Source organism: Perognathus longimembris, chromosome 7 (genome assembly GCF_023159225.1).
Source record: "Perognathus longimembris pacificus isolate PPM17 chromosome 7, ASM2315922v1, whole genome shotgun sequence".
Taxonomy (NCBI): domain Eukaryota; kingdom Metazoa; phylum Chordata; class Mammalia; order Rodentia; family Heteromyidae; genus Perognathus; species Perognathus longimembris.
The window spans coordinates 19,019,570-19,043,565 of NC_063167.1; the positions used below are offsets into that span (position 1 = coordinate 19,019,570).

At 42.4% G+C, this 23,996-nt stretch overlaps 1 protein-coding gene and 1 non-coding gene across 26 annotated transcripts in view; both read right to left on the minus strand.

Annotated features, from left to right (window-relative positions):
• Positions 1 to 23,996, minus strand: part of Pum1 (pumilio RNA binding family member 1) — a 124,205-nt gene that overhangs the window by 5,777 nt on the left and 94,432 nt on the right. For 16 of the 25 annotated variants that reach the window (XM_048350726.1, XM_048350705.1, XM_048350703.1 and 13 more), the window contains 9 exons: positions 23,443 to 23,739; positions 22,102 to 22,338; positions 12,088 to 12,355; positions 10,161 to 10,290; positions 7,927 to 8,061; positions 6,409 to 6,546; positions 3,183 to 3,308; positions 2,321 to 2,442; positions 1 to 193 (listed from right to left, as the gene is read on the minus strand). In XM_048350726.1, coding sequence (XP_048206683.1) covers positions 1 to 193; positions 2,321 to 2,442; positions 3,183 to 3,308; positions 6,409 to 6,546; positions 7,927 to 8,061; positions 10,161 to 10,290; positions 12,088 to 12,355; positions 22,102 to 22,338; positions 23,443 to 23,739 — 1,646 coding nt within the window. The remainder of the gene's footprint in view (positions 194 to 2,320; positions 2,443 to 3,182; positions 3,309 to 6,408; positions 6,547 to 7,926; positions 8,062 to 10,160; positions 10,291 to 12,087; positions 12,356 to 22,101; positions 22,339 to 23,442; positions 23,740 to 23,996) is intronic. The other 9 variants (XM_048350729.1, XM_048350727.1, XM_048350721.1 and 6 more) reach the window with 4 other exon arrangements.
• Positions 7,061 to 7,145, minus strand: LOC125355789. Its single transcript, XR_007211722.1, has one exon. It is a non-coding gene; the product is annotated as a small nucleolar RNA SNORD103/SNORD85 (small nucleolar RNA).

The window sequence follows — 23,996 nt, forward strand, 5'->3', positions numbered from 1 at the left end:
CTTATGCATGACAATCTTCCGCTGGCCTGGCTCTGCCACGTCGATCATCTTCTGGACCACGTAATTGGCATACTGGTCCTTCATCATGGTGTATAAGGCACTGTGGGGACCGTCGTTCATGGTGCACACCTCATCGATGAGCACAGCACGCTCCGTACGTGATGCATGTGTAACACACTTCTCCACAACATTGCTGGAATGACAGATTGGGGACAACTCTTAGCCTCTATCTTGCCCTTAGGAGCAGCAGGAGAGCTCTAGTGTTGGTAAGGGATCCCTTCATCCCTGCCTGATCTGAGCCATCAGTAGTGCCCATCAAAAACGGTAACCGACCACACCAACAGGGTTAGTTTATGACTTCAGTACCTATGGATTCCTTTCTCTTCCAGAGCCAGCATGGAGTATGAGTTTCTAGGCCTAGGGAGGGAGGGAACCCAGCCAAGCCCACAGTGCTTTTGTCAGGCCACTGCAGACTGCATCTGGAAAGGGGACGCACGGCTGTAAGGTCTGTAGGCACTGCCAACCACTTCACAAACATCTTAGGAAGGAAAAGGGAATGTGGTTTCATTTAGGGGGACTTAGGAGCCACATAATAGATGTTTACTGAGTGAGGGTGATCACTCACAGTTGTTTGGTTTGCATCTTGGCTTTGTGGTGTCAAGGACTATCTCATAGCCTTTGCATATGGACCATCAGCCCCAAGCCTACTACACCTGGCAAAGATGGGGTGGGAGAGACTCTGGGTCACAAAATCCTCAAGTAGAAAAGGAGCTTTAAGCTGGGTGCCAGTGGCTCATGTTTGTACTCAGCTACTCAGGAGGCTGAGAGCTGAGGATTGAGGTTTGTAGCCAGCACTAGCAGAAAAGTCTATGAGACTTATTTCCAATTAACCACCAGAAATCCAGAAGTGGCGCTGTGACTCAAAGAGCACTAGCCTTGAGCAAAAAAAGTTCAGGGACAGTGCCCAGGCCCAGAGTTCAAGCCCCATAACCAACAAAAAAGAAGAGGAGCTTCCGAGTGAATGCCTAGCTAAAACAAGATTCAAAATTTCTAATTATTCTGAAATAGCTCCTCTCCAGAGCAACATACTATACTGGTGAATGGCTCTGTTACACATTCCTTCTTATCTACTACATCACTACATCTAGGCACTTTTATTTATCTATTTTGCATGCTACTATCCAATAAGAGTTCACAAATTAAAATGAACATTAGGGCTAGGAATGTGGCTTAGTGGTAGGGTGCCTAGCATGCATGAAGCACTGGGTTCAATTCCTCAGTACCACATAAAAAGAAAAGGCCAGAAGTGGTGCTGTGACTCAGGTGGTAGTGCTAGCCTTGAGCAGAGAGAGGCTCAGGGAGAGTGCCCAGACCCTGAATTCAAGCCCCAGGCTGCCTGGAAAAAAAAAAAAAATGTTTTTTAAGTGAACATTAAGTTGGTTCTGGTGGCTCATGCCTGTAATACTAGCTACTCAGGCAGAGATAGGGAGGATTGAAGTTTGAGGCCAAGCTCAGGCTAAAAAAGCTTACCAAAAAAGTTTACAAGACCCTCATCTCAACCAATAAAAAAGCTGGGTGTTTGTCTGCCTGTCATCCCAGCTATGCAAGGAGCATACATATAAATAGGACGACTATGGTCCAGATCCAGGCAAAAATTAGGACCCTATGTGAAAAATAATAAAAGCAGAAGAGGCTAGTGGATGTGGCTCAAGTAGTAAAGCACCTGCTTATTAGCAAGCTAGAGGCCCTGAGTTCAAACTCCAGTACTGCTCTCCCAAGTGTGTGTGTGTGTGTGTGCGCGCGCGCGCATGCATGCATGCATGCACAATCCTACTACCTTGCAATCTATCCATAAGACCAAGAAAGAAAATATTCTGAAACCAGAAAGTACTATGCTGTGTGGCAATAGGACAAACAATGGACTTATAACAGCACACCCTAGCACCCTCACAAGAGCCTCTGCACACCTGCAACAAGCTGGGAGTCACTAGTGGTGAGCCTGGGAGGACACTAGGCCTACAGAAAGTGGAAACTACTAGAGAGTTAGTGGTGAATATCATATAATTCCAAATCATAGTCAAGTTAATGCAACATGCAGTGGACCAATGTGCATGACAGACCAACTCTAAGGAAGTGAGATGCCTACCTAAAGGATTTCTTAGGGCTCATACTTTGTAGAACTACTTTGGTTTTTAAAGCTACATACTATGAAAATAATAATAAAAACTAGGAAAAGAGAATGACCATTCCTTCTTTCCGTAGCCTAAATAGTACTTCATCCTATCTTCTGGAAACAGTCCACCAAACTCAAAGCACATACCTTGCAAATTTGTGCTGACTCAATACAAGCACATTGCCTCGGATCTCTGCTACAATTTTGCTTTTATCTTCAGGGCGACCATGCTCCAGTACATGTTGGATTACATAATTTCCATACTGATCCTGTTTGAGGAACAGAAATCAGGGGGAAAATGTATGTAAACACCAGGTCTGTATGCTACCTACAACCTTACTTCTAATTAATACCAATATTTCTTGTGGCACCATGACAGCTTACTTGATACCAATGAGCATGTACGAATTATTTTAATGAACAGGTAATAACTGTTTTCCCTCTTTATAAAATAGGAATACATTGTTACTAGATAATAGAACAGTTCTCTCTATGGATTTATGCCCACAAGTTCTAGGTGAGTTCTTTGTAAATAATGACAACCAAAATCATTTTAGCAGGGGGGAGGAGGCACTCTGGGAATGAGAGTTACTTTTCTCAAACAGAAATGTACCAACTATGTAATGTACTGTTCTATCTCTCGGGAAAACTGCAAGGATTTATGTTCAACACAGGCACATCTAGTTATTTCATCAGTAGCACAAGCACAGAAAGAAGAAATGGACTAATACACATGGTTCATTCAACAATGAGGACACCTGTGGGATTAAGTAGTGTTCATCAAGTGACTGAGTTCATGTGGGCAGCACTTAAGCCAGCCTCCTGACGCCAAGGCTGGGGCCCTATTCACTAAGAATATTCAAGACACACAGTCCAGGCTGCTTTGCAAACATGCCCAAAGATTCAATGGGCATCTAAGATACATTAACATCTTTTAAAGCAGATACCTATGCTGACAAAACACACAAGCCGGGCCTACAAGAGCCCCCTGGTGCTGCGGCTCCTCTACCTGCACAAGCTGCTCTGTGTGCTGGTGAAGTTCCTCTAAGATAGGGAGGGTCTGGTCAGGGAGGCAGTGCTCCAGGATTCTCTGAATCACGCGGCAGCCATAAGGATGTGTGGACAAAGCAAATACCTGCAGGAGACAAATACAAAGAAAACCCCAAATGACTCCCGTGGCTTTTGATGTTTTGATAACTTTTACATATACGAATCATTGATGTTCACAAGTGAATTCAGTGGCATTTAAGTTCTCTTGGAATAAGAGGTATGTAGCTGCTGTGTGTTAATAAACCCACTTCAGTACTTCTAAGTCTAAGACATCTCACGTGGCCAACAATCTACATCCACGGCCTGCACATAGGCTGAGCTCCAGAATATCCAAACCTATTTTGTTTTGCCTACCTGTATAGCAAGAAATCTCAAATTTGTAATCTAGAATAATAATGCCAAGTGTGGTGTCACATTCTTTACCCCAACTCTGGAGTCCAAGTGGGAGGATAGCCAGTTTGTAACCACCTTGGGATATACAGTGAGACCCTGCTTCAAAAACAAACCAACTTTTATGAACCCTCCGTACTGTACATCACCTTTACAATAATATTAGACAAACTGCCAGGTGCCAGCGGCTCACACCTGTCTGTAATCCTAACTACTCAGAGAGGCTGAGATCTGAGGGTTATGGCTCAAAGCTAGCCCAGTCATGAACACCCAAGAGATTCTTATCTACGGTTAACCACCAAAAAGGCTGTGAGTTGTGGTTCATGTGGTAGAGCATTAGTCTTGAGCACAAAAGCTCAGGGACAGGGCCCAGGCTCTGAGTTCAAGACTGGCACATAAACCCACAAAAACAACCAAGGTGTGACACTGATCAAGATGTACATACTTACAAACTGATCATGTTGAACACTAAGCCCTTTGTACCAATTACTTAAAAATAATAAAAATGCTTTTTGGGGGGACCAGTCTTGGGGCTTGATCTCAGAGCCTGAACACTGTTTCTAAGCTTCTTTTTGCTCAAAGCTAGCACTCTACCAATTGAGCCACAGTGCCACTTCCAGCCTTTTCTATATATGTGATGCTGAGGAATCAAACACAGGGCTTCATGCATGCTAGGCAAGCACTCTACCACTGGGCCACATTCTCAGCCCAATAAAAATACTTTCTAAAACCCACACCACCCCAAACAAAAACATCTTCAACAATACTGGAGCCCTTGATTTATTTCACTCAACACCATGTTTCCAATATCCATGTCAAATGCTTTGGGTATTTTTGCAATTTACTCTGAGTACAGAATGCTGTTGGCTAAATAAAACAATTTAAGATCTAATCCTCTGCTCATGGATATCCGCCACTTAAGTCTTCCCACTAGAGGACTAATGCTGCTTTCCGCAAATAGATCTTGGGGTACATCTTATACAGATGGTTCACCAGCTAGAAATCTAGGCCAGAAGTGCCTAGGGAGTACACATGTGTACACACACACACACACACACACACGCACGCACGCACACACGCACGCACGCATGCACAAATGCTCGCGCACAAGCAATGTCCCTGCCAACAGTCTGAAGGCCCCCTATTCCTGCCCACAGACGGCAGTGGATGGGTTGGATCATAGCTATCACTAGAGATGCATTTGCATTTTCCTTATTACTAAATGGGATACTCTTTTTTCCTGTCTGTTGGCTATTTGCATTTCTTCTGTGAAATGTTAATTTCTATTTTCAGACCATTTTTTATCACAGTGTATTGCTTCTTGAACTATAGAAATTCCTTATATATTCTAGTTATTAATCCTTTGACAGTTTTGCCTTGAAAATACAAACTGTGCCTGGCCTAAGGGTGTGGTTTAGCAGGAGTAGCTTGCCTAGTATACACCAAGACCTGGGTTGTATCACCAGTACTGCAAAAGGCAAGGCAGGTATGTAGAGAATTGTATGTATGTATGTATGTATGTATGTATGTATGTATGTATGTATGTATGTATGTATGTATACACACACATATATCTCCATCCATCCTCCATTTCCTGGTATAGTTTTTTCATTTTTTAGTATGTACTTTGAAGACCCTAATCTTAGGTTGGGGGCATGGCTCCAACAGTAGAGGCACAAGACCTTAAATTCAATCCATAGCTCTGATGTAAACAAACATGTGCTTGTTTCCACTTACCACCAAGCCCTGGCTTTTGTCCTTAGACTAGTTAACCACTGTAGTAAATGAACAACCCCCCCCCCCCCCAAGCCTAAAGAACTCTGTTTCAATCTAGGCTATACACACCTGATAACCTATAGCAAATTTTCACTACACATGAAAATATCCACTTGGTTTTTCTAGTGTTTTGCTTTTTTCTCAGAGACCAGTTTCTCGTGCCCAAATAGGGACTCTTTTACTCCCTTGTCCCATCAGCTTAGGAAGGTATGAGTATGTTCCTTTTTTAGCAAAAGAAACTATAGCTGAGCACAGTGCCTCAAGCTTGTAACCTTAGCTGCCTGCGAGATCAGGTGATCATGATGTGAAGCAAACTAAGGCAAAAGTTTGTAAGGCTCCATATCCCAATGAAGGCCTGGTCAAGATGGTGTGTGCCTGCCATCCTCAGAGGCATAGGGAAGCACAAGGAAGAGGATCACAGCCAGTATGGAAATGGGCATAAAGGTCAACCCTACTTCAAAAGTAACCAACGCAAAGAGGGGGTGTCAAGTGGTAAAGCACCTGCCTTGCAAGCATGAGACCCTGAGTTAAATTCCTAGCACCACCAAAAACAAAACTAACAATGACCAATTCCAGGGTATTAGGAGGGAAACAAGGTATAACAAAGAAGGTAGTGTTAAAAACACACTTTCAATATAAAAATAAGGAGGAGGAATTAGAAATTATTTATGGCAATTCCGTACTCATTTCAGTTCAAACCAACTTATATCAATTCTCTCCAAATAATCTTACACAAAGACTACCTTGTGATTTTAAATACAACTCCACAAATGACCTACAAAATTGTGCAAATGACTTGAATTTTAAGCAAAAATAAAACCTTTTAAATATCAGGCTAATAATAAACCAAGAAAAAATGATTCCTCAAACATGAGATTTTATCTCAACAATTTGATTGCCACACAAGCAAACAAATGCACGAATGGAGGAAGGAAAATGGCCCGGAGCCAGGCACATAACACCACTCACAACTGGGTCACCTACCAATGTTTTCCTTACTTTGTTCCTATGTCACTTACCTGTCCCTTAAATGCATCAATGATAAACTGCAAAGACTGGGGCTGCACACATTCAATGCACTTCTGGACCACATGGTTGCCATTCTGATCTTTCACACACTTGAGGACATGGCCGTCTAGTTCCCGAACCATCTCGTTCTATTGGAGACAAGGAAAGAAAAGGCCACCATAATCACAGACAGCAAACACTGGGACAATCCACACACTCCTAAACTAACCATCAAAGCAAAACACATCTGTGGCAAAACCACAACATGGAAAGACATAAGAACTCAAATTCTTCCATGTGTTAACAAAACAGTAATTTATTGCCCAGTAACTAGTACCCCCCCAAAAAATGTCTAACTTGGGGAAGACCTAATAGAGGTTTAAAAAACATAACCATCAACCAGCCACAGAGGCACACCATATGCCTGTCTTGGCTTCAGAGGGCACTTTCCTTCCAATGGTGCCCCTCTAGCACTGGCCCTTGAATGAGTGAACAAATGCCTATTCTACTGTACCCTGAACTCTGCCCCAGCCTCCAGGGCATCTCTACCACTGTCTGTGAAACTAACCCAAAGGGCTCTGGATTCCCCCAGCCTTCAACTGCCATCACCGGCCCACTGGCTGTGGGCTGGGTGGGGCTGCATCAGAGATGGCAGGGTCTTAATCTGGCTCAGAACTTGAGTCCATAACACAGATTCTCATCACCCAACTTCATTCTCAGTGAGGGCAAGTGAGTCATCATCGCCAGACAGTGGTGACCCCTCCACCGAGATGGGCTAGGAGCTCAAGGGCCCAAAGGCTGAGGGTTCTGGTCACAAGCTGCAGACAAGCTGCAGTGTGCCATTCTTGCCCATGAGGGGGCCATGGGTCTGTGAGCTGCTGGGGGAACCTGCTCTGTCACTACCCCCAAAACCTCTAGGTGGTTCCTGTCAGCTCTCCATTCATAGCTGCTAACCAACTACTCAGACTTCTGCCTGCCCTCTCTCTCCTCTTAGGCTCGAGTGTCACAAAGCCTTCCCTGGAGACATGGGGCAGGGCCTGTGTGCAGCAGGTTTTCCACTGCTCTTCTCTCCAGACTGGGGGCTGTGTTGTTTCTGTGCCTCCAAGTCAAGAACAGCACACATGTGTACAGTAGATGTTGTTCAGTGACTAAGTGTTCAGTGACTGTGTGAACAAAATGGTAAAAATAAAGGAAATGAAAGATGGAGTAGATAACATTGATTTGCTGAAATTTTCAATATAGGCTGAAGAAAAAGACAAGCTAGCATCTTAATTGCTTTGATTATTGGGAAATATAAAAGTCCACTTATAGAATTGCATCTACCAAAAGCTAAGCTCTGGTCAAAGCGAAGAGTGTGGGAAACACTGGTTTTAACCTAAGACACAACCCACTAAACGTACAAAATTAATTGTGCAAACATGCTTGCCATGCACACACAAAACACTACAGACTGACAGCTCCACAGGATTCACTGCACGTACCACGGAGAGACATCGAACACCAAGAGAAAAGTGAAAGGGGAAACTTACAATTACCTGCTGGTCTGAGGGAATAAATTCAAGAGCTTTCTGGATAACTCGGCAGCCATACATCTGCAGTGCCAGTGATAGGACATGGCCTCGAATCCGTTCTGCCAAAGCCAGCTTCTGTTCATGGCTGCCAAACTAGATATAATGTGTGGGTGAACACCATTACTTAGGTAGAAGGGAAGAAACCAGAGAGAGCAAAGTATTCATTATTCTGCATCAACAGTTGGCATACTCTCTTTTAGCTCTGTTACCTATGATTAACTAAAGAACCTTTATTATTTTCGAGCCTCTGACTAAAGAACCCTTTTCAACCTTTAAAAAAAGGGGGGGGGGGGGGGGAAAGCCACCCAGATAGCCAGTACTAACAGTGCTAAACAAAGGTTTCATGAGGCTGGGAAGATGGCCTAGTGGTGAAGTGCTCACCTCATATACAAAGGTTTCATGACTCCAAGCTGACATTAGTTTATAATGAATTCCTGCTCCATACATAGGCAGAGTACATGTACTTATCCTAAAATGCATAATGTAAGGGAAACCCTGTTGCATTCAGGAAGCAGGTTTTGCAACAAATCACAGCCCCTGAGATGTCTTGAGTCCCATGGATTGAAAAACTCCTTTTTTTCCCTTTGGTTCAGGTCCTGAGCTTGAACTTGGGGTCTGGGTGCTGTCCCTGTTTTCAGACTTAAGGCTCTACCAGGTCCACCACAACTCTGCTTCCAGCTTTTTGGTGGTTAGCTGGAGATAAAAGTCGTACAGACTTTCCTGCCTGGGATAGCTTCGAACTGCAATCCTCAGACCTCAGCATCCTGAGTAGCTAGGATTACAGGTGTGAGCTAATGGCACCTAGCTTAGCAAACTCTTTTGTGTGGGTGAAGGTTACCAAGTTCAAGGGAAGCACACATGCTCACTGTATTATAAATTAGTATTCTATATTCTCCAAGAATTATTTACAGGAGGCAACAAGATGTGGATGATGAAGTTAGTAAAATGAAGAAGCAAGTATATAGAATATTAAAATGCTATAGAGAATGATTTTCCATCCTTTTTGTTTTCATTGGGGCAGTGTAATCCTGAGATTGAAGAGGAATCTATGAATTATCAGCCTGTCCATTCCCAACTTTTCCAGCAAGGGAAGGCACTCAAGTGGAGGATTGCTCTCTAGTTTATTCCAAACCCCAGCTTTATGCCACCAGCTGCTCCAACAGGAGCTGTTTTCATTTCTGGGCCAAAATGACAATACAGAGATATTCTCAAGTCAAAAAGGGAAGAGTTACATTTAAGATTGGATTTTGAGTCCATGGCTGAAGAATTTAATTTTCATAAAAATGTTGAGGAAATAAAGCCTGTTAGCCAATTTTAAATCTTCATACAAATGAAACAAAAGATGATGTGAAAAGTTCTCAGACTTGTCATTAGCAGTTAATATTTTTAAGTCCCAGCCTTGCTCTCTGCTCTCCATACCAGATTCTTCATCTCAATATTCTAGGCCATTGTGAGTTTATAACTTAGGGCTGACAACAATAGTAAGCAAAATATCCCTGTCTCTTTGAAACTTTATTATAGGAAACACATTAATGCATCAACTTCATTAATTCTTTCCAAACACAGCAAGAATACATATTATTCAAATTAACAAAGTGTTTATGTGGTACTGAGGAATCAAACCCAGGGCTTCATGCTAGCTAGGCAAGCACTCTACCACTTGGCCACATTCCCAGCCCACCTTGTGATTCTTCTTTTATGATAAAAAGTATTGGACTTGGCAGATAATGTGACCTTTTATGTCTGGATTGAAGCTTTCACTTAAAAAGAAAAAAAAGTACTGAAGTTGGTATTCAGAGCCACCAACTACACTTTCTACAAAGAGTGTTAAGATTCTTTTTAATGTTCATAATTTCTTATTGTCATCCTGCTACTTTCCTCATAAGGATTATTTCCTCCAAAAGTAACATGTTTGGTGAAGTTATTCTGACAGCTGGAAACAAAGTGTTGGGTCCTAAACAAAGATAGTTATCAAATTGCATTTCCAGAATAGCCTGGCAATATCTGCTTGAGTATTTACCCCATATCAAATACACTGATTACTGCTAATACATCAGAAGAAAACAGAAAAGGGGAAACCTAAAAGGCTTTTCAGACTGCACTGGAATTACTAATCTTTTTTTTAAAAAATTCTATGAAAGTAAATGCATGTTCTGGAAATTCTCTAGTCAAAGGATAGAAGAAGGCCTTACTTCAAAGAACTTCTGGATGACATAATTTCCAAATACATCCACCATAAGTTGGTAAGCAGCCTGGAGGATTTCGTTGAACACAAGCTGGCGCTCAGCTGCTGTGGCACGCTCTAGTTTCAGCTGAATGAATCTGAAGTACAAAGTAAAGGAGTAATGCAGAGTTTAAGGAAGACTTGGAAATGAATGCTGGTAAGTCACTTTATGCACTAGTTTTGTAGTATGCATTCCTATTAGCTGGGTGTGATGACATATGATTGTCATCCCACACTATGTGGGAGGCTGAGATTGACAGAACTGCAGCTCCAGGCTAGTCTGGGGAGAAAAATCCATGAGATCCCCTTCTTATCATATGTAGGGGCATGTGTCTGTGATCCCAGCTATGATGGGATCTCAAAAATAACCAATTGAGGGCTGGGAATATGGCCTAGTGGCAAGAGTGCTTGTCTCGTATACACGAAGCCCTGGGTTCGATTCCCCAGCACTACATATATAGAAAACGGCCAGAAGTGGTGCTGTGACTCAAGTGGCAGAGTGCTAGCCTTGAGCAAAAAGAAGCCAGGGACAGTGCTCAGGCCCTGAGTCCACGCCCCAGGACTGGCCACAAAAAAAAAAAAAAAAAAGATTAAAAAATAGCCAGTTGAAAAGCTGTGCTAGAAGCATGGCTCAAGTGGTGTAACACCAGCCTAGCAAGCTATAGGTCCCAGGCTGAGTTTAAACTCCAGTATTCTCCCTTTCCCATGAAATACGCACTCACATGTACATACTTATCCTCTAATACAGTGGAACTTTAAAAAATACATTTCCATTTCAATAGATTTCATTACAGGGCACGTGCCTCTATGGTCCTTACTGTATTCTTTAACTCCTATCCCTAAGAAGCAGTACTCATTATCTTTGGATATAGTAACTAGAACTGCCTTGTTTAGGTGAAGGTGACTATATGGACAAAACCTTGAGTTTCTGAATCTGGACTGCAGAATCCAAGTGCAGCAGCAAGCTGGCAGGACTCAAAAGGGAGAAGTTATTAGATAGAAGTGACTTCACTGAAGCCCAAGAGAAAGAAACAAAAGCATATGGGAAAGGATGGATAAGGTCCCAATTGGGCTTTGTCACTAGCCTAGGTTCACCTTCTTCTAAGTCCCTAGAGCAGCCAAACAGGAAGGGGAAGTCTTCTACACAAACGCTAGTCTCATTTCCACATCATGGGAACAAAGACAGAGTTGTTCCACTTCTAATCATTTAGTCCCATTTTATATATGTATGTCTCACTGAGGGGGAAAAAAAAAGAGATTTTGTTTGGTTGTTCTTAACAAATTAGTATCTGGGCTTGAACTCAATGCCTCTCACTCAGCTTTTCTACTCATGGCTTGTGCTCTACTACTGTCTTTCTGATGTTGTTTCCGTTCCTTAAACTGAAGTGCTTAGAAAATCTTGTGAACTAGAAAGCCATTACACAAAGGTAAAAGGTTTGCTTGAACATGTGATCCAGGCCAATAAGGAATTTCCAAACATGTTTAGCTAGGGATCTTCCTACCCACAGCCCTCTTTAAAAACAAAAACAAAAAACCCTGAGAGCTATATGAAAGGGACTCTTGGTATGAATCCCATTATGGGGAGTGGTTTTTGTATGATAGTTATCTGAGGCACAGGACTGAAGGCACTCATTTCAGTGACCTGAAGTGACAAAGCCAGGGGCTGGGATATGGCCTAGTGGCAAAGAGTCCTTGCCTCATATACATGAAGCCCTGGGTTCAATTCCCCAGCACGACATATACAGAAAACGGCCAGAAGTGGCGCTGTGGCTCAAGTGGCAGAGTGCTAGCCTTGAGCAAAAAGAAGCCAGGGACAGTGCTCAGGCCCTGAGTCCAAGCTCCAGGACTGGCAAAAAAAAAAAAAAAAAGTTGTAGTGAAAAAGCCAAGCCCTCACCTCGACCCATGCTGGTCTTGGGAAAATTCCATTATATGTCCAGCAATCTCCCGCAGTTGCAAATTAGGGTACCGGTTATTTCGAAAATCTTCCAATAGTCTGCTCCTGCCAGAGGGCATGACATCAGACATTCCATATCTCAAACGAGAGGAAGAGAAAAGGGTGCTGCTGGGGCTGAAGAGGCTGGAGGCGCTGCTTGCACTGCGGTACTTGGCTTCGGCACCAGGAGCAGCAGAGATGTATCTTCCACTGCCATTTGTGAGTCCTCCTGTTGGTTATAGAACAAGAGAACTTAAGACCATTCTTAAGGAATCATTCAAGAAACGGGGGGCGGGGGATCCCCTCCCCCACAGAAGCCAGCGATTTCATGTTAAGATTTTATTCTGTTGCTGCTATGATTTCCACAGGCCAACTTACCCATCTAGGAAGGGGAATGCCTTGACCACTGATGGTAGTCTACTAGCGAGAATAAGCCAACAGCAGTGTAGCTCTTAGCAAATAAAGTAAAGAAAATGTGAACCCAGCACCTGAGCACGAAGACCCCAGAAAACACAAAACACACACAGGCTTCAGTGCTTTTCAACTGTGAGTCTTGTGGAGACATCCAACATTCTTAAGTAACCTTCATTTCCAGTTAAGAAAAACCAGTATATCCAGACCAGTGTTTGTTTACATACAGGGAACTGAGATACATAGGTAGGTACTGGTGGTGCATGCCTACAATCCTGGCTATTCAGAAGGATGATCATGGTTTGAACCTGGCCAGGACAATAAAGTCTGTGAGACTCTTATCTCCAATTAACCAGCAAAAATCAGGAAGTGGTGCTGTGGTTCAAGAGGTAGAGCATCAATCTGGAGTAGAAAAAAAGCTGAGAGCAGCAGGCTCTGAGTTCAAGTCCCAGTACACACAAAAATGAATAAACAAATAAATATCACGGACACCCAAGCCAAGGGTAAGCTAAGAAAAAAAAGAAGGTACGCTGATATTATTGGTTTTTAAGAGCTTCATCACAAATGGGCAGCTCTTAATTGCAGTAGCAACAACACCATTCATACCACTGATATGGTATTTTGAATAGAGCTATGACCAAACACTTATCAGCAAGTCCAGCAAGGCTGGAGTAAGCTCAGTAGTGAAGCATTTCCCTCCCTTGCTTAAGGTCCTGGGTTCCAATCTCACAAACAGCCAGCACAGAATCTTTTATTGTTTTCTTGTTTGTTTTGGTCAGTCATGGAGCTTGAACTCAGGGCCGAGGCGCACTGTCCCTGAGCTCTCTTACTCAAGGCTAGTATTCTACCACTTAGAGCCACAGCTCCACTTCTGGTTTTCTGGTGGTTAATTGGAGATAAGAGTCTCACAGCCTTTCGCCCAGAATGGCTTTGAACCATGATCCTCAGATCTCAGCCTCCTGGGCAGCTAGGATTATGGGTGTGAGCCACCAGCACCTGGCTCAGAATGTTACTTTCAACGAGAAATTTTAAATTCCCACTTACGGAATAGGAAGTTGAGTCCAGAGACAAAGCATCTGCGCATAATTCTCATGGCCAGAATTTTGAGAATTAGGCCCTTGACCTTAGTGCCAGAGCCCCTACAGTTACATAACACTTATTTTCAGGCACAAATATATCAAATTTTCTTGTTCTCTAGAACACTGCTAGTCTTGTCAAATTCCTACTTATTTATTTATTTCTGCTGGTAGCAGGGTTTGAACTCAGAATCTTGCTCTTGCTCAGCTTGTGGTCTTACCACTTGTGTTCTACCATTCCTGACTTTTGCTGGCTAATTGGAAATGGAATTTAGTGGACTTTCGCCTGTGCTGGCTCTGAGCTTCATCCCCCAGATCAACCTCTTGTATAGCTAGAATTATAGGGATGAGTCATAAGTGCCCAGTTAAATTACACAATATTTCTTAATTCAAGCAGAACTTTCTAAGGAAAAAAGACTTATTTGAAGAAAACAGCAACTATGTCTGTCCATTATTGCATTCAGAAACCTCTCTACTGTCCTGAGTGGGAGAAACGTGAAGAGGTACAGTAAGGCAGGGGCAGCAGGTGCTGAGTGAGAGGAGAATACGGTATGCCCAAGAAGGAATGGCAGAAATGCAGTTCTGAAAGCAATTTCAAGTAAAACTATGACTGACCAAAGCAGGAAACATGTTGGAAGGCAGCGCATCATGGCTGACAATGCTGACTGATGGGACATACCAACTCCCAACAGAATTGCACCTCCAGCTATATGAAAGAACAGACACTTAAACTATTTAAGCTACCAGTAGCTGGTTTTTGTTGGTTTTTTTTTTTGTCATTGTGGCCAAACAATACTAATCTGAATTATAAAAGCCTGGAAAGAAAAACCTTTAATGTATCTATACATGTAAGTTTATATAATTGCCCCAGAGTTCTGAATTTTCGCTCTGTTTTCAATGGATGTCAGTCAGCATTCTGCCTTTCTGGGTATTCTGGGTGGTACTGGGAGCTGAGTTGAAGGGCTTGTACTTGCACACACACCCCACTAGCCTTTTTTGCCTTTATTTCTTGAAGGTCTCGTGTGTGTGCCTGAGCCACTATCAATCACACTTAAGAAGTGAACATGCTTCTACATTCAGATGAAGGGCTCACATTTATGCCCAGGTTAGTCTCAAACTTTATCCTCCTGATCTTTGCCTTCCAAGGACTAGGATTGTTACAGTTGTAAGCCATATACACAGGCCTGACACTTTTATTACTGCTTTTATGACAGCTTTTATTACTGAGAAATGAAATACACAAATCTCTAAACAAAGAAAATTTCCAAGGTACTAAATTGACCTGGTTGATTCAGACATACTTTGCGTACACCACCAACTAATACATCTTTAAACATTAAATTGATGCCTAAATTACAGCTTAAAATTAAAGCTCTCTAGTTGTTTTCTGAAAAGATGCCTGGCAAATAGCAACCTATCAATAAGTACATGTAAACTAAATGTTAGATTAGCAATGTGAAAAAAGCTTCCTAGTTCTTGTAGTCAGTATAGCTATATGAATTACTATAGTTCTAAAGGTGTTTATACGTTGAATTTATAACCTATTTTAAAAGGAACATTTTCATAAGGCCTTAAAAGCCACCTCTTATTCTTTTTTTTTTTGGCCAGTCCTGGGCCTTGGACTCAGGGCCTGAGCACTGTCCCTGGCTTCCTTTTGCTCAAGGCTAGCACTCTGCCACTTGAGCCACAGCGCCACTTCTGGCCGTTTTCTGTATATGTGGTGCTGGGGAATCGAACCCAGGGCCTCATGTATACGAGGCAAGCTCTCTTGCCACTAGGCCATATCCCCAGCCCAAGCCACCTCTTATTGTTTCTACTTTCTACAGTATTTTCATGGTGGTAGACTCCATAAAGCCATGTCTTACAACAACTTCTCAAGGAAATTAAGAGTTTAAGTGGGTTATTTAAATTAAGGTATTCCAGTTTGTACAATTCAAAAAAGGGTTTTTCTCAGGTTATTTTCCAAGGCCTTGTATACACTAGGGAAACACTCTACCAATGGGCTGTATCACCAGCAAGAATTTTCTGCTAGTGGGTATAGTCTTCTATATACTTGCTTTATGCAATGTTCTTCTTTATTTGCTTTTGGTATTCATAAATCTAACAGACGGCTAATAAGACTTGCCACTTTTAAAGAAAAAAAAAATCATAGGTGGGCACCAATGGCTCTATGCCTAAAGTCCTAGCTACTAAGGAGGCTGAGATTTGTAGAAGCAAACTAGAGGCCAGCTCAGGCAGCAAAGTCCATGGGCTCCATCAAAACAATAGGTCTGGAGGCATGGTTCAAGGGATAAAGTGCCAGCAAAGTAAGTATGAGGCCCTGAGTTCAAACCTTGAGTGCACCAGAAAAATGAAAAAAGGATCCATCAAAATGTCTTTAAAATAAACCCTCCTTAATTCATTAACATCACATCAAGGTAGTCCTAAATTGAAGCAAACTGTCTCTACTGCATGATAATAATGTAGCCCCAAAATATTTATTCTCATGTGATTTTCAAGCTAAGTCATATTCAGAGACTCAACTTAAAAATGGGAAAGCAGCCAAAAGCAGATAGCACTAAAAACCTAAAACTCCTGTAGGTTACTGCATTTGGGGCAAGGACAGAGAAAGGCATTTTGGTTTTGAACTTTGCTTTTCAAAAAAAAAAAAAAAAGCTAAAGACACATATAACCTTGAAAACAAAGGATAGAAAAAATAATTTTTAGAGACATTGGAATTCCTATGTGATAATAAGACTAAAGGTTACATTCTTTTACACGGATTATCAACTCTTGAGGTCATGTTTTCTGTATGTCACCCCTGCAGGAATGAACAACATTGCCAGAGAATGTGAAAAGCCCAGGGGTTGGCAACTATGCATTTAAGAAATTCTCACTGCTACATCTTTTCTTTTGTTTTAAAATTTGGGGCAGCACTGGAATTTAAGTAAAAATACTATGTTTGCTACCTACTTCAGCCAAGACACTAGCCATCTGCTACAAGATGTTTAAGAGTTTTAAATGGCACAGCTGAGTTATTAGGCAGATAATCATAAGCAAAGGGAAGCAAAGTAGGAAATAAGGAAGACACAGGCATAGGGCAAAGAGAGCTGAGCATAGGTAGAACACAAGACCATTAAGAATAAGACTTTTTACCAGGAGCTGGTGGCTAATCCTAGCTACTCAGGAAGCTGCGTTTTTTGTTGGGTTCCCCCCCCCCCTTTTTTTTTTTGCCAGTCCTGGGGCCTAGCACCGTCCTGAGCTTCTTTTGTTCAAGGGTAGCACTCTACCATTTGAGCCACAGCACCACTTCCATCTTTTTCTGTTTATATGGAACTAAAGAATAGACCCAGATTTTCACACATGCTAGGCAAGCACGCTACCACTAAGCCACATTCCCAGCCCAAGGCTGAGATGCTGAGATCCTGATTGCAGCTTAAAGCCAGTCCAGGCAGGAAGTCTATGGGTCTCTTATCTTCAAGGTCAGTGGCCACTTGGGAGATAAGTGATTAGGGCAATCATTATCTAAGGCAAGAGGGAGGGGGAAGTATGACAGGAACAGAACCTCTACGGCAAGCATACATGGGAGGGCACCATCCAGATTAGCTGGGACCCCGCCTCCCCAAAAAAGAAAGAGAGAGATCATATCTCAAAACTAAACAACCAGAGAAGAAATGGCTGACAGCATGGCCCAAGTGCTAAGAGCATCTGACTAGAAAATACAGTGAGGAAGGACAGGCAAAGGGAGGGAGAGAGGGATGGAGGGGGAGGGGGAGAGGGGAGGGGGGAAGAAGGGAAGGAACCAAAACCCCATGTTGAAAGTAAAGAAACTGAATCCTCATACACTGCTTGTGAGCCAGGCACCAGGGGTTCACACCTGTAAGCCTAACTACTCAGGAGGCCCATGAGACTCTCCAGTTAACCACCAAAAAACTAGAACTGGAGCTGTGGCTCAAGAAGTAGAGTACAACTAGCCTTGAGCAAAAAAGTGCAAGGACAATGCCCAGACCCTGAGTTCAAGCCCCAGGAATAACACAAAAAAGTGTAACATAAATCAAATATACAATTGAGCAATTCTACTCTGTACATACAGAGAGGTATCCACACAAAAAAACTTGCATGCAAATGTTCACAACAGCATTATTTGTAATAGCAACAAACGTCTATTAGCTGTTGAGTGGAAAGACAAATGATTCACATCTATAAAATGGAACACAGTTAAAGAAACGGAACAATACACTGACACATGATACATGATGGCCAAATCTCCAAGAACACATGCAAAGGACTCTGACATGAAAGATCAAGCCTGTTATTCTAGGTCCTAGGGAGGCGGAGATCAGAAGAACATGACTGGAAGCCAGTCTGGGCATAAAAGTTTAAGAGACTCCATCTCAGCTAAGAGAGTATGCCATCTCAGCTACAAAGGAAGCACAGCGAGTAGGCCCAGGTAGTCAATTTCCTGTCATCCGCGAATGAAATGGAGAAGCGCAAGTAGGAAGATAGCAGTCCAGCCTAGCCAGGCATAAAGCAAAGCCCTACCTTAAAAACCAAGGCAAGCTGGGAATATGGCCTCGAGATAGAGTGCTTGCCTCATATACACGAAGCCCTGGGTTTGATTCCTCGGTACCACATATATAGAAAAGGCCAGGGGTGGCATGGTGGCTCAAGTAGTAGTATTAACTTCGAGCAAAAAGAAGCCAAGGATAGTGCTCAGGCCCTGAGTCCAAGGCCCAGGACAGGGAGGAGAGGGAGAGGGAGAGGAGAGAGAGGGAGAGGGAGAGGAGAGAAGGAGGAGGGGAGGGGGGAGGGGAGGGGAGAAAAAAAAAAAGACCAAGGCAAAAAGTCGATACAAGCATGGCTCAAGTGGCAGAAGACCTGTCTAGCAAGCAGGTCCTGAGGAAAAAAAGAGAAAACAGAACATACACAGAACAAAAGGCCAGATATAAGAGAACACATACTATATTATTCCATTTATACTAAATGTCCAGAAAATTCATATTCAGGAACAATAAGTAGATGGTGGATGACTGGGGTTGAGGATGGGATTAACTGTAAATGGGCATAAGGGATCTTATTCAAAGGATGAAAATATTTTTGTTTTGTTTTGGTGCTGGCACCAGGGCTTGAACTCAGGCCTTGCACTCTTCCTTGCATTTGCTCAAAGTTGGCACACTACCACATGAGTTATACCTCCACTTCCTGGAAATATTCTAATATAGAGGTTTTATGACAGCGGTTATAACTTATAGTTACTAAAACTTATTGAATAGTTTATTTAAAATGGGCCAATTTTATATTTGAAATGCAACTCAGTAACCTTCCCCTTTTCCTTTCTGGACTTTCAATAAAATTAAAAACAAGTAAAAACAAAACAAAGAATTGAAGTTGGCTTGTTCATTTATCACTGGAGGAGGACTGAACTCAGGGCCTTGTGTTTACATGGCAAATGGCCTGCCATTGAGCCACACACCAGGATCCACAAAGGATTTGATTTTTTTTTTTTTGGGGGGGGGGGGCACCATAGGGCTTAAACTCAGGGCCTGGGCTTATTTTGCTCAAGGCTAGTGTTCTACCACTTTGAACCACAGTGCCACTCCTGGTTTTCTGGTGGTTAATTAGAGATAAGAGTCTTATGGACTGTCCTGCCTGGGGTTGGCTTCAAACTGTGATCCTCAGATTACAGGCATAAGCAACCCAGGTAAACAATAGGACCTTGACCAGTAAGGGACAGACATTTATTTGCTAAGCAGCTCACTGACTCTTAAGACTGTATTTTAACATGTCTGCCCATGGTAGGAAATGTGAGTATAACATGGTGGAAAAAAGACCCACCCCAGTACAACAGGCAGACAGGCTAGTTTGTATAGTGAAACTCTTAGGAACTGTGTAGAGAGCTCATTCATTAAGCCAAACTGAGCTTAAGTTTCATGTGCAGTTATTCTGAGTCTTCAACACACAGAACACAGAGTTATCAAATTCCAGTAACTCTCAGCAGTAAAGTAGCATAAACAACAGAAGCTTAAGTTGGTGCAGGCACACTCAATTTTTTATACCAAAATGTCTTTAGACCTTTGTATGGACTGGAACCTTTTCTCTGAGAAAAGCTAAATCATAGAAGCCTCTTTTCAAAGAAGCAGCTGGAGCTGAAGCAAAGCTCCTGGGGAGCGGCACGCATGCTACATATACCTGCAGCAGTGGAAGCCTAATGCCAAATGTACATAAACACATTATGCTAAAATAGGATTCATTTGTTAAATGAAAAGTTAGCCATAAATCTACATGGGTAATTAAGTCACTAAAACAAGAAGTGACACACTAATTGTTCCCTATTTAACAAGGGAAACTTGAAGTAGAAACAAATATTTAATTCAACACTGGAAAGAGGAAGGGTATCATTGCATTCAAGTAATATTTCTTTTTTCCTTTTTTTTTTTTTTTTTTTTTTTTTTTTTTGCCAGTCCTGGGCCTTGGACTCCGGGCCTGAGCACTGTCCCTGGCTTCCTTCTGCTCAGGCTAGCACTCTGCCACTTGAGCCACAGTGCCACTCTGGCCATTTTCTATATGTGGTGCTGGGGAATCAAATCCAGGGCTTCATGTATATACGAGGCAAGCACTCTTGCCACTAGGCCATATTCCCAGCCCCCTCAAGTAGTATTTCTAGCACCACTGTCACATGCCAAGAGACTTAAGAAATATAGCCCACAGGATAAATCCAGTCTGCTGCTTACTTTTATAAATAAAGTTTTATTAGAGGAAGCTATGCACAAGTCCATTTACACTTCAAATTCCATTAGACAAACCATGTGGCCCACAAAACCTAAAATATTTGGATCTTGAAAAATAAATATACCAGCTAACTAACTTTAAAGATTCAGTTCAATTAGTACTTATTACTGAATGACATAGCTCAAATGCTTAAATAAAGAAAATTAAAGGCAGTATTTCTGGATGTGATAATACACTGTTTCAAAAGATTCTGGCCACAGTGTAATGAGAATAACACACTGAATGACATTCAGGCTTTGAAGTAAAAACTTTCAACTATGAGACCTAGGGCTGATATTTAAGCCCTGAGACTCAGACTCTTCCCATCTGCAATACCAGGATAAAACTATCACTAACAGGTTAAGATTAGGTCCATGAATGTTTGCTCCTCCCTTCTATCCACCTATCGGCCTAGAACTTTCACCTGCACCCTCCTGATTTAGCAGTAAGATGCTAGGAAGCTCTGCAGTGTAACGTGCCCATCCTCCTCTTGCCCACTGTGGAGTACTGAGGAATGCCCCTATACCTTAGAACACACTTGAACATATATGCATGTGCATTTAAACATACTCTTTCAAAATCACCTCTTTCAAACTCAAGTTCCCAAAAGCACTCTATTATACACTCTAGATTTTACTTGATTTTTTATAAAATATTTGCAGTCTATCTTTCTAAATGAAAACATCCTATTCACTTTTATTTAGATTCCATTTCTGAGTTCATAAAGCTCATTTGAACTTGCTTTAATCAAAAATTCAAACAAAATCTTCTAAGTAAATCAGCCATCTATGCTGACTTGCCCAGGACAAGTCCTGATTTAGGCCTATTATATACAATGGGTCATAATACCCCAACTAGCTCACCAAATATTCCACTGCACTCCATTTTCTTTTTTTTTTAATCTGAGATCAGGACTTGAACTTGGTATCTGACACTTTTGCTCACTGGCTGGCGCACTACCACCTGAGCCACACCTCCAACCCCACACACTATATTTCTAAGGTTCAACTTTCCCTATCTGGGAAACAAATCTGGAATCCAAAGCTGATCAACACGTAGAAGTGAGAACCCTGTTCATTGCCCACACCTGCTTCCTAAAATGCTAGCCTAACTTCCCTCCAATCTTGCAGGCTGATGCTTGGAATCCCCTTCACTCCTTCATTTCCTAGGACCTAGACAATAACAATTTTAAAGTCCTATACATAAAACAATATAAGTTTATGATGGAAAAAAATCCACCTACTCACTAGCATATTGCGTAGTTTAAGAATGTACTTACAAATACTTATTTAAAGCATTCGGCAAGAAAAAATTTTAATACAATGCTGTATGTAAAAAAAAAAAGCAAGATTATTAACAGCATATGTGAGGGAGAAAAAAAAAGAAATAAAGCAAAACTAACTGGGGTGGTATTACAGGGATGATAGAGGGTGGACAATTTTGTTCTGTCTCTGGGCCCTCCAGCCTCACTGCAAGGAACCTGCACTACGTTATAGTGAAAGACTCCCACAAGTAGTCAAGCACAGAATGCTCATACAAAAGCGGAAGTGAACATATGGGAAGTGTACCCAAGTGCTAAGCAGTCCCAAACTACTACACTAGCTACAGGTACAGCCTGAAAAACATGAGGTATTGACAGAAGGCACAGAACACCCTGGACACCTCTAAGATAGATAAAGGGATTGTTGTCCTTTGCTTATGCAAAGTACTTGCAAGGTGGTGTTAGAGTAATGGTTCTTACCCAGGTTTAAGCTTGAAGAGGATCCATGTGAAGAGAGGGAAGGAGGTGGTGTCTGTGAATGTCCTGGTCCCTGACTAGGGAGAGGCATGCCCACGGGTCCAGGAGAGGAGGAAAAGCTAAGGCCGTTATAAAAACTGTGTCCAATGGGGGTCAAGCTGCTCGATGTCCTCTTATAAAGGTCACTGCTGCCAGTCAGGGAGTCACGGCGGGAGCCACTGCCAGTGTTGGAGTTTGCAACTAAAATGGAATTAAAACAATGCAGATAAGAAAAGGCCTGTTCTTTGAAGAACAAGCCCAGTGACCTGCCCCTAACACTCTGATCCAGACTCCTTACCACTGCAGATTTGTCAGCAGAGACAGCCTACTGTTAATGTAACAGTTCTAGGGGCCGATAAAATATTAAAGAGGACATGGCTCAGGTTAACATGAAACTTATGCTCAAACCATCACATGTATATGCCAAATTTACCTTCCTTTTAGTGTCATATATTCTGGGCCAGGGGATGGGGGTGGGAGGGTAGGTTTTTAAAGCTCTGACGGCCACATAAGCTATGGGAAAAGGTGAAAGGAAATGGACTAGAAAGAATGCCTTTCATCAGCCAAAAGGTTCTAACAGAAAAATGGAATACAGAAAAAGATCCATAAATGGGGTACTGCCCCACTATGTAAGACTTGCATATGAAAGCCAGTTGTCTCAGTGGGCTCAATCAAAAATATCTACTTGCCTCCAATTCCAATTAGGCTATTGCTCTTCTGTTTAGAGAACACGTTGTTTTATAATCACTGCAATTATCAAACTGTTCACTGACTACATTCTTGCTTTTTTATCCCATCAAAACATTGACAGTATCTTGGTCTAACACCCTTCCTCCCAGTGTTCCACAATGTCTACCTTAATGTTATTTGAAAGACTGGAGAAGACACCTCACTCTTTAAGGTCTGCAAACCAAGCACTGGGCACAATCTCAAATGTGGAGTACCGTAGTCCTGGAAGCTGTGCTAAAGGCCTCCTCCCTCAGTTTAACATCCACATTTCTACAGTTCCCTCCACATGCTTCCCCAATGCCTGCAAAAACATGTCTGGTTCTCAAGTCCCTGAAACAAACTGGTTATGTGAGTATAAATAAGTAGCAACATGAGTGTGGGCCTGAAATAGGACCCAACTGCATGACTTGATTTCCAAAGTGCATCATCTCTCAAAGATGATGTGGGCTGCTGGCTGGATTCCCAGGGCCTCAGTCCAGATCTGCCTGTGGTTCATACATTGTCAGGGTTCCAGAAAGATTGTAAAAACTCATGAAAATTCAGTTTTCACAATAGTGTCATCGGACTAATTTCTACCTGCGGTTCCAAACCCTCCAAGGGCTGATCCCAGGGTCGCGCCAAGCGAGCTGCTGCTTCCAAATCCCAAGGACGTGTTGGCAGGCTGGGCAGAGCCCTGGGAGAAGAGGGAGCTGCTCTGGGAGTTGCTGCTCAGGGAGTTGTTGCCATAGAAAGAGCTGGATGCCAAGTTGTTACCAGGCTGCTGCTGGGGCTGGGGCTGAGGCTGCTGGGTTCCTAAAGGACGAAATGGTCCATTTGTTGTTCCAGCAAGACCACCAGCGGCTCCATTTGCTGAAGCTGCGGCCGCTGCAACAGCTATGAGGAAGAAAGCAAACCATTTGGCTATAAAAGCGACCGGCCACATTTCCACACCACATTTTACCCATTTCTTTGAAACCTTTTAATGCTGTCTATCTTTTCAATGCAGACACAAACCTGTAAAAGAACTGAATCTGTCTTTGAGCCTTCACCCAAAGGTTCTACTTTTTATTTCTACTTCTGATTTGAAGTCAAAATTCCATGGGTGCAAGTTCACTGTGTTGGCAGCTTATTGAAAGTGTCTGTACTTTAAA